Source organism: Astyanax mexicanus, chromosome 12 (assembly GCF_023375975.1).
Source record: "Astyanax mexicanus isolate ESR-SI-001 chromosome 12, AstMex3_surface, whole genome shotgun sequence".
Classification (NCBI taxonomy): domain Eukaryota; kingdom Metazoa; phylum Chordata; class Actinopteri; order Characiformes; family Acestrorhamphidae; genus Astyanax; species Astyanax mexicanus.
This window is the reverse complement of record NC_064419.1, coordinates 36,607,714-36,620,432: the sequence shown is the minus strand read 5'-3', so window position 1 is coordinate 36,620,432 and position 12,719 is coordinate 36,607,714. Positions and strand designations below refer to the sequence as shown.

Here is a 12,719-nt window from a genome sequence, read left to right as displayed (position 1 = left end):
ATTGACTTCTGAACTCTTAAAACTTGAAAAAAAAAATAATATGAATGTGTTTTCTTTGCATTTTTTTCAGGTCTGAAAGCTCTTCATCTTTCTTTTTTTTTCAGCCATTTCTCATTTTCTGCAAATAAATGCTCTAAATGAAAAAAAAAATGGAATTTGGGATAATTGTTAATAAAACATCAATGTTCATTTTACTCAAACATATACCTATAAGTAGACCTATAAAAATCAGAGAAACTGATTCAGAAACTGAAGTGGTCTCTTGATTTCTTCCAGAGCTCACCTTCGACGCAAATGGCAAAACAATGCAGTGTACGACTTAGTATTTTGGATTTATTATGAATATTGCTATTCACCTTAAAGTCATTAATAATATTGTAACATTAGTGTTTTATTAGTTATGTTATAACAGTTTTATATCTCAGTCATTTAATAGTAACATAATTAGCTAAAAAGTAATTTTACTTGCTCTTTTCTTGCCCTCCGAGTCCTCTTCTCTTTAACATTTTTTTTATTTCTGGTTACAATTTTTGTGTGTGATTTTTTTTTTAAGTAGCCCAAAAACGAACCCGCCACTCCTGAATTTTCACCGGTGACTGGATATTTAAACAAGCCCAGTTTGGCGTAAAAACCGCGAACCTGGCAACTCTAGCTGTGTGGAGCTGTGGGGATACGCCCTCTACAGTGAAGGATGACCCCAGAGGAGTATCAGATGGTATTCTTCGCATTTCAGTAGAATACCTTTGTTTTTTACTCTTAGAGCTGTGTAAAATGTGAGTAAATCCACGCAGCCCCTCCTTGTTTGAGAAACAAAGTTTCTGTTATGGTTCTCCATTTCTGTACAGGTTTTATTGAGGCCTTGTATGTGTTCCTCTGAGGTAATGAAACATACCAGTCCTGTTTAATTTTTTTTTTACAAACATTTCCTAATGTTTTAAAAAAAAAAAAACGCTTTTATTATGGTAATTTCTGCCTCTGCAGCGCCCTCTTAGGTTCAACTGGGCTATAGGCGAGGATGGTGTGTACTCAGACACATCACAATATGAATATCAGTCAATCAATAATACTGCCCTCCTGCTGATGAACAACCGGGTCTCACCCCTATCAGAGGCACACTGCTGCAGCTCAGCCAATCAGCTCTCCCTCCTGCCCCACCTCTAAACCCATATATCATCCAGTGCCCCCCTCAAACTACCCCTCCCATTTTTTTAGCCTTTTTCAAATTTGAGCTAAGGGGGGATTGTTGGATGTTGGGCCTGGGACATCATTAAATGTGTTCCATTTAAACACTGGCATCATTTTACAAAATTTCTTTCAAGGTTATCATTGTAAGCATTGTTAGCGATTCTAATTGATAATAATTCATTATGCACTATTTTTCCCCTACAAATACCATGAAAACATGTTCACAGATAGAAGTTGGAACTCTAACCTTGTCTGTGTTCCAGTTAAAATGTCCTACTTGGAAGTTGGAAATTCCAGCATTCGTCCAAACATAGGTCTTGAAGTGTGTAGGTTTACTGTGTACGGTCTGAGCAATTGTCCTAGCATCAAATATGACAAAATCATGTACAAACAACCTTTACTTTTTATTTGGATTGACAAATGTGTTAAGGCAAGAACAGTATAAAAAGCAACTGTAATTTCATGGAACTGTATAGTTGACATCAAGAAAAACTAATGACAGTAAGGACAAACCAAAATACAACACTGACTTGTTTTTCCAAAGATGTACTTGTAAACATATTTAGATAAATGCAGCACTATTCAAGTAACAAAGGGGACTACTTTTGCCATGTGAGGTGATATAGACAACGGTACATTGCACTGAAAACAACTGTACATAAGCTAGTAGTATTAAGCTTTGTTAAACTATGTACAAAATGTACATTACGATAATACTTTATGGCACTGAGATGTGTTGATTAACTCCTTTCACTTAATACAATACAATCGGTTAATGGCTGTGGCTAATAACAGTATATTCATGTTAATAGGTTAATGCAGACAGATCCACCTTACAGTCTACTGTAAAATCATCCTTTACCACATAGAGGTCATGAAATATCAAATACATTCAATATTATGGTACACAACGATACATGTGCATACAACTAGCTAGATGCAGCCATATACAGGCGAAATCCTAGTAGAGAAAGCTTTACATGTTTGTCTCTTGTGACAGGCACCCATAAGCAAATAGCCTATTTTACAAAGCCTTGTCTCACTATGGCAATACTGTTACATACCTATACATCGTTCCATAATATTAGCACTGCATTGTTCCTCTAATGTTACATTCATTAATTAAAAAAAGTTTCTGCCTCCCATGGAGGCAATGAATAACACCATGGAATTGATGTCTATGAATCCTTGTGTGAGCCAGGGACCTGTCGTTTGGCCTCACATTTTCGTATAATTTTCTGCAATTGTACAATGAATAATCAGTATTCACAAATAATCCCATAATAAAGTGACAGGGGCTATTTCCAGTGATATATACTGGCAGTCTGTGTGGTTGCCACTTGCTGGCTGGCAACCAAGGCTTCCATTCTCAGGTCCTTCTTCAAAGATTTCATGGTTAAAACAAAAATGAGCCTGAAGGACTTTCTTAAAGACTTTAAAATGTTCTTTAAAATGACCAGCTTTTATGCTTCTAATAAACATTAACTGGTGCTGAGGTTCTTTTAGTTTTTCTTTTCTCCTTGGTAAGGGTCATATTGCCCCGACACAAGAGTGTAGCTCATGCCCAGATGAGTGTGATGATGTGTGTGAAGGTGATGTGCAAAAGGAACATTTTCTCTTTCTTGTTCCGTCTCCCTGTCCTCATCTGGAGATCCCCGCTCTCCAGGCTGAAGAAGAAAAAAAAACCCAGAGTGAAATCTCATGCCCTTGAGGCATAACTTGGGTGCTGCAATTACGAATTGCCAGAAGACACTTACCACAGGAGATTTGCCATGGTATGGAAGATTGTGATGGGGCAGCAGCTCCAGGGCTGTGGGGTCAGTCACCGGCTTGCTGTTCTGTGTCCCTTCCGAGTCCTCTCGGCCGGCTGTCTTCCCATATAGAGGGTAATGGAAACCTGACAACCATGAAACTGACTCAATAATAGTGTTACGGAGATCATAAAAGAAAAATTTTAGGACAACATCTGTGACTGCACAGTATTGCAAAATTACCTGGGTAGTTGTGCACCAGTGCTGGTGACATCACCCTAAAGGAAGTGTTGTTTGCCTCACATAAGTGGAGGTAGGGGTAGGAATGCTGGTACTGAATGTAGGATTGTTGAGAAGAAGCCACTCTCATACTCTGTGAGTCTTCAGAGCTTTCGCTGGGTATCTCTTCCACCTCTGCTCTGGGGCTGTCTTCGATGTCCTCTGGAGGTGTCTCACACTTCACATTTTGAAGCTCTGCCTCCAGTCTGGAATCTGCTTCAGGAACACCACGCCACTCTTTCACCTTGTCTGGGCCTATTTCCTGAGAGACCTTGTTTACTTCTTGATTTTGCTGCTTCACATATTTGGACTGAAAAGAGTGGCTCCAGGACTGGGATGCTGAAGCCTAAACCCAGAGGAACATCTACTGTCAAAGAGTTTAGTCTTACAACCAACTCAAATTTCAACATCTGTAAGGGATGTCCATTGTCATACAACAGTAGAACTATAGCATCTCTAAGTTGCAAGGAGTAAAATGAAAAGTCTGACACAATAAATTCAACATTATTCACATCATCAAAAATCCCTCCAGGCAACAGTAATATTGTAAAGTTTCTAAAAAACAGTGTTACATAATTTTAAAAATGTTAAATTAAAGACATTTAAAGTCTTCCTGATTTTACAAGCACATATCTTTAGAAAATCTGTAGTAATGTCAAAGACTTACATTCAGATATGTTACATTTGTGTCCACATTTGTTTTTGTATTCTGACTTTCTGCGTTGAAGTCTTCAGACTCCGTGTTATGCCCTTGGTCTTTGGCCATTGACATTAGAGAAGACTTTGTTTGCGTCTGCTGAAGTGATAACTGTTTGTCCAGCTCTACATAGATGAAGCCTGGCTTTGCACAGTTGATTTTAACAGAGTTTGATCCCTTGTGGATTGTAGCAGATGAATTTATCATCGGTTTTGGATCCTCTTTCATTCGCTCTTTCTGCTCAGGTCCACGTCTAGCTTGAACTCTGCTCGGTTTACTGTATTGCACGTCATCACAGCATGTATCATTCTGCTGCCGGTGGGTGTTTGGAACTATTAAGACCTTCTGGTCAACTGGGACATTACGAGTGTACTGTCCATAGTACAAGGACTGAGCTAGAGCAGTTTGGGTTTGGGTCATGGCTAACTGAAGCTGTGACTGAGAGTTAGATTCCACATTTGATTCTGTGCTTTTCAGGTCCTCGTTTAACTCTCTGATATCCTCTTTAGTTCTACTGTAGGGTGTGGAGATCTTTAGGAAAGGTGCAGAGTTGCTTTGTCCAGAGTGCATGTATCCCGGAAGACCATAAGATTCATATCCGTGGCTGTGAGTTGACGACTGAGCTTCTTTACCCAGGGCTGTAGTGATGGGGGTAACTGGGCAGGGAATTTTGGCATTAATATTTCCATTCAGACTGGAGTCAGGAGCCGAGTTTCTTCTTGATCTTGAATTTAGACCACCGTCCTCAGCCGCATCAGATATGTCAGAGTATGCTGGACTGTTTGTTTTGGTGGTATTGCCATCTCCATTTGACAGCGTCCCAGAGTCCATTCGTGCTGTGCTCCCAATGGAAGGGCTGGGAGCGTTGTCAGTAAAGGTGTACACTTTGTCAGCCTCAGCTCTGATACTTGCCATTCGACTTTCTTGAGTTTCACTCGGACAATTGACAATGTCTTGTTTGCTCAAATGCTCTTTCAACAGGCTGACTGGAAAGTCTTTTCCTATACATTTTGTTTCCTCTGCCTTTGTGAAGACAGGATCACTTTTCGGACTTCTTGGATCTTTACAATTTCTGTCCTTTAATCTGTGCTTATCCTTTCTCTTACTTTCTTTACTCAAAACTATAGTTGCATTCGCCATATTAACTTGAGTAACAATGTCCAACTTTGGCTTGATCGGTTTTAGTGATATGTTTTTAGCTTTTGTGAGAGCAACAGTTGGAGAAGGTTGATGAGATGAGTTTTCTGTGATTTTAGTAGGATAAGTTGTGGGAATAGCAATAAGCTTTGGGGGTGCAGGAGTAGTAATAAGTCTGTTAGCCCTAGATTTGGCTGAACACCTTTCAGCAATTCCATTTTCTTTTTTAACCTCCCTCTTCTCAATGACACCTTCGGCTTCAAGCTTAGGCATCTCTACAGATGAGTTACGGTCCGTGATGAGGCAGTTCTCTAGGACCACAGACATATTTGAAATCAGTGGCAGGTTGCTCAAGTCATCTACAGGTCCCTCCTTGCCTACCATATTCCTCCGGGGTTTAGTGCTTGCTGTGGGACTGTGATCACTGTTTAGCAATAACTTTCTGCTCTTTGGAGATCCACCTGAATTTAGCTTATATATGGTTCTTGGCTTCTTGGAAATAATTTCCAGATTTTCAGTGGAGTCAAAGGCCACATTGCTGAGTGATTCCTCGTAATCAGATAGCCTGTCCTCACTCTCTGCCTCAAACTCCTGTTTGCTATCGCTGTCCAAGTGTGCGTGTGATTGGTGATAGCGTAGCCCATTGATATGCTTGTATTTCTTGTTGCAGTTAGGGTGTGGGCAATCAATTAGCATCGGAGAGGCGCAGACCTGGTCTAGAAACGCTGGATCTGATTTGCCCTGTGGAGTGGAAGGAGCACTCCTGGATTTGGCACGCATTCTTTTTCCATTTCCATTCCTAACGTCCTCTGAAACTAGGCTCAAATCTAGATCGGCTGGGGCTTTGCTTTTTCTTTTACCACATATAAGTGGACTTGATTTGATGTCTTCCACTGAATAGTATGCAGGAGTCCTACAGGTACTGAGGTTTAGACTTCCTCGCCTGCCTTTGTTGCCTATGCCCACTCCTCGCCTCTTATGTGTTAGCCCTCTTATCTTGGAGAGGCCAGGTTCTACGCCAGGCTGGTCTGACACTGCCAGTCGCATTCGTTTGCCACGTCCTCTCCCACATGGCATTTCAGAATCACTCATTGGGGACTCACAAAACCTAGTGAATAATAACATTGTAGTGTTGAAATGTTTTGAATTTAAAATGTAAAGTTGTATTCTATTTTTATTTTATTTTAATCTAATTAAGAACATATAGTATATGATTCAGATGACATCAAATATTTTGTGCATTTAAGGAAGAGAGAGAAATGTTACCGAGGTGGAGCCCAGTCATGCTTGGTACAGTCTAAGAGAGTTCCCACATAGGTCCTTTTTCTCCATGTGACATTCACCACAAGAACCCCTGAGGTCAAGCAGTCAGATAGAAAATTGCCATGTGTCATATTATAATGTTAAAGCAGATATGACAGTTCAAGAAATTATGCATTTTTGCAATAGAAATTATACTGCTCCAAGAATACATATACTCAACTCAAAAAGTAGTTGCACCCAAAAGGAATCAACTGACAGAAATGAAACTTGGTGGGTAGTAGTGCCATATTGACATGAAGTAACTCAAAATGGCATAATGGGTCATCTCATCTTTAGTGATAAGTCCTGCTTTTGTCTGCTCTTTTTAACACACAGTCGTACATACTGCACTATTCCAACACAACAATACTCGTATACATACTGCTGTCGTAATTACACAAATACTATGCCATAGTCAGCTCCATCACTGATTGAAAATGTGTGTGATGCTACTGGACGTGCTATAAACCCCCACCCCACCACAAAATCAGCAGGAACTGCATAAAAATATTCAAGCTGCATGGAATAGATTATCATTGAACACCATTAGGAACCTCTACAACTTCATGCGGAGAGGGCTAGCATGTCTCATTACACATGCATTAAACACTACTTCTGTATGTGTAATACAGAAGTAGTGTATCATAAACATGATAAGAATTTGACCGTATCAGTCTACATTTTTTAATTATTTGTTGTTCCTAATAACCTTTGTGTATTTTTCCGGAATGGATTATAATCCTTCTGTGTGCAACTATTTTTGCAACTTTACATTTGACAATATAAATGTATGTGGTTTTGAAAATGCTATTAATACAGAAAATAAGGAAATAGGAATGTATCCCTACATTAGTAACCACGCACATTTTGTTCATGTTTCTTTATACACAATTAAAATGGCTTCTAGCACAGTATTTCTGTATGGTTTCATTATGTGCTTGATCTCAGTCACGGTTGTTAAGATGGTGTTCTGCAATTTTAATTTGCTTAATCAATATGCAACCAGTGTCTCCACTTCCCTCAAAAGCTCAAACGCTTTAGTAGGTGATTCAGTCTCCCAGCTGCTTTGAAAATGGAGCCCTGCGGTGCTCGTAGCTTATGGCAAAAGTAGTCCTTCACCCTTCACATGTATTTGTGACACGTCTACATGCGGAGCCATGAATCGCATTGTTCTGTCTTAATTTATTCATGCACAGCTTAATCTGTGTGGCCCCTGGACGCATGTCATTACAGGAATGCACAGTATCAAATTGGGAGGCAAATATAAAACATTAGACTAACCACAGGGCAGTTTAGAGCAGATTATGATCTTGATCACAGTCTTGAGATTTGAGACCTGCCTATTGGCATGGCATTGTATTATTTGTTTTATTTTTATAAAAAGCTCTGTAACTTAATAAGTCTTACCCTCCTCTGTTTCATGCCACACGATCCCCTCCAAATTTACGCTTGTTCCTGGTTGACATGGTTCCATGTAGTTTGACTCAATGGCTCTTTCAGCCTCTTGGGTATTGGTTCCCACTGACCTGGTTTTTATACTTAACTGATAAGATGGAAAAGAAAAGGGTAGGGATACAGTGGATGTTGATATAGGCTTATAAAACTCAAAACACTACATATCCGTGAATCCTAATATATCTGGTAACACATATCACTGAAATGAATAACTAATAATTATTATCATTAATTAATAATAATGGAATACATATACTTGAACCACTATTTGATCCATCAAAAGAACCTTAAGTCTAGTGCACTTATTTGCTGTCTTAAAGCACAAGCAGCTGCACTTTGGTAACTTCCTTTTTCAGGTGACATCTTTGTAAGTGACAACTTAATTAGACATCTCAGTAAAAATGGCAGGGTTACCAACATGTGACAAAGACAAAACAACAATTCTACCCACAGAATTTTGTCATTCATGTTCCTTTTTTTCTTTTGCATTCATACTTTTTACCTGTCTATATATATATTATCATACTGTGATGAATTCTGTTATTTTGACAAACAGTGTACTTTTCTGAGCATGTCGTAGATATCATCAGTGCTTAAACATTACTGAACAACTGCACATTCCAGCACCTTTATGGCTATCGCACTGGTTTGCTTTCTTAAAGCTCAATCAAGTGCACTATTCCAATCCTCTTTCAAGTGAAAAAATGTCAGGGTTAACAATACAAAAATAAAACAATATACATTTATGTTTATGACTTTTTAACCTTTTAATCTCACTTGCAGATGAATTGTCTGTGCTTGATGTGTTTGATGATGTTTGAACAAAAATGCCTGAAAAGAATATAGAGGATATTTATCATATTGTGATTAATTATGTTATTGTGAAACACAATATAGTTTTCTGAGCTTTTTTTGGATACTGTCAGTGCTTAAATATCACTGGCCAACTACACATTAGAACACATTTATGGCTAATACACTTGTTTGCTAAAACATTATGTTTTAGGTCTTTGAAATAAAAGGGGTTTATATAAATATGATTTGGTCATATTGTGATAAATGATGTTATTGTGATACACAGTATACTTCTCTGAGCATATTGTGGATATTGCCTGTGCTTTTAGGATCTGCACATTGCCTGTGCTTTTAGCATCTGCACATTTCAGCACCTTTATGGCTAGCTAATACATTGATCTACTAACACAAGCACAAGCAAGTGCACTCTTCTAAACGGAGACATCTTTATATATGACAGTTTACATTTACTGTATGTTTTCACCTTCTCAACCTTTTCATCTCATCTGCAATTGAACTGACATCTTTACAAGTGATCTTCTTAATTAGAAAGCCCAGTAAGGAAATGGCAGGGTTAACAATAGTCTTTTAATCTAACCTTCAACTGAATATGTTTCAGGTCTTTATAATAATAAAAAGTGGGATGGACAATACACATTTTTTTATCTTAATAAATGATTTTATCTTGATAGACTATACATTTCTAAGCATATATATATATATATATATATATATATATATATATATATATATATATGAATGCAGAGATCTGCTTTCTTAAGCATAAGTGCACGCGTCTTCACCTACTATTGAAGTTGACATCTTTATAAGTGACATCTTAATTAGAAAGCCCAGTAATAAAATGGCAGTGTTAACAACTGTATATGTGCATCTGTGTTTTCACCTTTTTAGCCTTTATATCTCACCTATAGGAGTAAATTGCCTATTATGTCTCAGGTCTTTCAAGGGAAAAAGGAGGGAGGACAGTCTGAACATCACTGTACTTTATATATGATATGTGATATTTTAATAGCAGATTAAAATCTGATGTTATTGGTACATTATCTGCCAGAGTGTCAAAATATCATGCTTAATATTGTATTTGGTGAAACTGTCTTTTAATTTTTTTATTGTGTGTTGTGATTATTGTAAAAATGTACCATCCTGCTCATTCTGATGCCAAAACAATTTAAGGACAATGGAATCAAATAGGCAAAGGCAGAGAGCCAAATGCAAAGCAAGAGAGGGGTGGTGCTTCTGTCTATATTGAAACATTAAATACCACAAGGAAATCACGTCCCCAGCTTCAAAAGCTCTCTATGCCTTTGTCAAAAAAAGAGAAGGAGTGATGCTGCTCAGGTCTCCAATAGCAACAAGCCAGCAAGAAATCCAAAAGGGGTGCCCAGCGAAAAATACAAAGGAAATGGCTGACAACAATGGGATACCTAGAAGTAATGTATTTACAAGCGGCCAGCTCTGGCTCATTTATCTTGCTGGGCAGAGTGACATGGAAGCTGCCTGTGAGAAGCAGTGTTTTACTTCTAGGAATGTGCCTATTAGGCGGGGAGATGTTCCTCCAGCTCGTAAACACTGAGTGATGCAGGGACGCACTTACAGCCTAACAGTCCTCGGCTGGCGCTTAGCATCTCCCTCTCCTCTCTTTCCATGTTTGTGCATATAGGAGAGCTTCTTGATTGCAGTTTACACACACAGTTATGTGTAACCTATTTATTTATAGTGTATCTGTGTATTACACAAACACACACACAAATACATATACAGATATTTCAAACATTTACCATGTTTTAATATTTTTTGACTACATTAGAATTAACTATAGTCATGTCTGTCCTATTGTAACTACTAAATATCTAATGTTGGATATGGTGTATCTATCTCATACATCATATCATAAAGCAGTAGGCAGTACAACAACCATAACCATAGTCAGTCGACATCAATGTTAACCCTTTGCGCCAGATGTCGATCAGATGCGTTTTGTTGTTCTTGTTCTTCTTTTTTTCAGCAAACTAATAAGCGAATGCACGCGAGAAAAATGAAAACAAATTAAGACAAGTAGAAATAAATAAAATAAAATAAAACAAAACATTAATGCACCGCTTATGGTCGCGTATCTTGACATATACGGCCTTACACACCGCCTTTGCTTATACTTACCGTCTTATGAGCCGGTTCAGGCGAGCAGGCTCCGTCAGCCCGCTCGGCAACAATAGCGCCAACAACCCTCATGCCAGCGTCCGCCGCTCCGTTGTCTCCACAATAGCACGGTTTCTCCTTCCAGCCGCCCTCGTCCTGCGGGACGGGGCCCAGTCCTAACGCCGCGGCATCGCCGCCGTGCCTGTCCTTCCTCGCCCGCACCGAGTCCCGCGCCTCCCGCTTCAGCCCCCTGCCCTGATTCCTCCCCCTCTTCCCCTCTTTGCCTTTGGCGCAGGAGCCGCTTACATCACCGGGCTGCTGCTGCTCGGGGTGGCCGCAGCCGCCGCGCTCCAGCGTCGCTGCTGCCGCCGCCGCGTTCATCCCCGTGAGCTCCCCTCCTCCGATGCGTCCTTGAGGCTCACGCCGTTTTCCCGCACCCGACGCGAACAGCTCGGCGTCCCCGTCCCCCAGCGAGTGCCTCCGCTTCTCCTTGAATTTCCTCGCCTCCTTGCCGAGACTGGCTCGGGCGGCGGCGGTGGGATGCGCGCCGGGACCCCCGAGGCCGTCCAGCGCACCCTCGCGTTCTCGCTCCCTCTCCCGCTCCCGCTCCGACTCCCCCTGGCCGCTCTCCGCGCCTTTCACGGCCAGAGCGCGCCCCCCGTGCATTTCCGATCTACGTCGATCCTTCTCCAAATCGGCGTCCAGGTCGATGATCAGATCCCCGAGCCCGATCTCCCACTCATCCCCGCTGTCCGACGCGTCGACTCCGCTCAGCCTCACACTCCTCCGCTCCAGCACGGAGGAAGTGACTGACATTCTCCACATAGGATTTCTGACAGAAACACGCCAATGAATCCTAAATCAACAGGATGGGAGGGTATTAATGACTCGATTGTTTTTAATCGGGAAAAAACGCCACAAACACAAGAAAATGCTACATTTTCACTTGCCTCCACTTTGGGATTAAAACAGCTGCTACATATATGTGTTTGATCTGTTCTGTTGTTTGTCATTAAGTACTGTATATACAAGTAATGTAGCTCACCCTGTGTTCAAACTTCTAAATCTAAAAACAGTAGTCTATACCCAGGGGCATGTCTGTGTAGGCACTTATCAAAGCTGAAAGACTACTGCATGTATACATGTATAAATTAATAGTCAGTGTATATTTTTCCTGCTGAAACATCCAGCTGTTGGCCAGCTCAGATTTTGACCAGTATAGTTATGTTTGTTTTGTATTTTAAAACCACCTTGACCACTCTGTGTTCAAACCTATCCAAATATACCCAGGGGCATGTTTGTGTAGGCACTTATAGCAGATATAAATGTAGAAGTGTAGAAAGAAAAGAAGCGGTTGTGTTTTTATTTTTAAATGAATATATAAATCAATAGTCAGTGTAGATTTATGCCTGCTGAAAAAAAATCCAGTATCCAGCTGTTGACCAGCTCAGATTTTGACCAGCATAGTTATGTTTTTTAGTTTAAAAAGCTTGTAAGCTTAGTTTGACAAAACCTAAACCAAATTAAACATAGAATACACTGGTCCTGAGCTGAATAACCAGCTAGCTTTTTGACCACCTTGACCATCAAACTATTCAGCAGGGATATTCTGCTGGTTGATTCACTTGTGATTAATGACTCTAGTCCACTCTGTTTTCAAACTTATCCAAATATACCCAGGGGCATGCTTGTGTAGGCACTCATCAAAGCATATAGATTACGGCATGTAGAAGCATGTGTACTGCATGATTTTTTACCTATGCATGTATGTGTAAATTAACAGTCAGTGTAGATTTATTCCTTTTGACCAGCTCCGATTTTGACCGGCATAGTTATGGACAGTCTACTGTTTTATCCACTTGTGATTAATGACCCTAGTCCACTATGTGTTCAAACTTATCCTACTCTACCAAGAGCCACTTTTTGGCACTAATAAAAGCAGTGTAGATTTATATGGGGTA

General features: G+C 40.0%; 1 protein-coding gene across 1 annotated transcript; it reads right to left on the bottom strand.

The window, feature by feature from the left end:
• Positions 1–1,565: 1,565 nt before the first annotated feature.
• On the bottom strand, positions 1,566–11,598 carry znf608 (zinc finger protein 608). The gene is made up of 7 exons (XM_007260802.4): positions 10,780–11,598; positions 7,759–7,894; positions 6,316–6,403; positions 3,883–6,157; positions 3,180–3,561; positions 2,943–3,082; positions 1,566–2,852 (listed from the first exon to the last, which is right to left on the bottom strand). The coding sequence occupies exons 1-7, from the start codon at positions 11,581–11,583 to the stop codon at positions 2,688–2,690; spliced, it is 3,990 nt and encodes a 1,329-aa protein (XP_007260864.3). The 5' UTR covers positions 11,584–11,598; the 3' UTR covers positions 1,566–2,687.
• Positions 11,599–12,719: the final 1,121 nt, after the last annotated feature.

What these genes read in the sequence shown, in the direction of transcription:
- znf608 (XM_007260802.4), bottom strand. Translation starts at nt 11,583, where the DNA reads ATGTGGAGAATGTCAGTCACTTCCTCCGTGCTGGAGCGGAGGAGTGTG. An exon ending in CTGAACCGGCTCATAAGACG is followed by an intron (nt 7,895 to 10,779) that starts GTAAGTATAAGC and finishes CCATCTTATCAG; the next exon opens with TTAAGTATAAAAACCAGGTC. An exon ending in CATGACTGGGCTCCACCTCG is followed by an intron (nt 6,158 to 6,315) that starts GTAACATTTCTC and finishes ATTATTCACTAG; the next exon opens with GTTTTGTGAGTCCCCAATGA.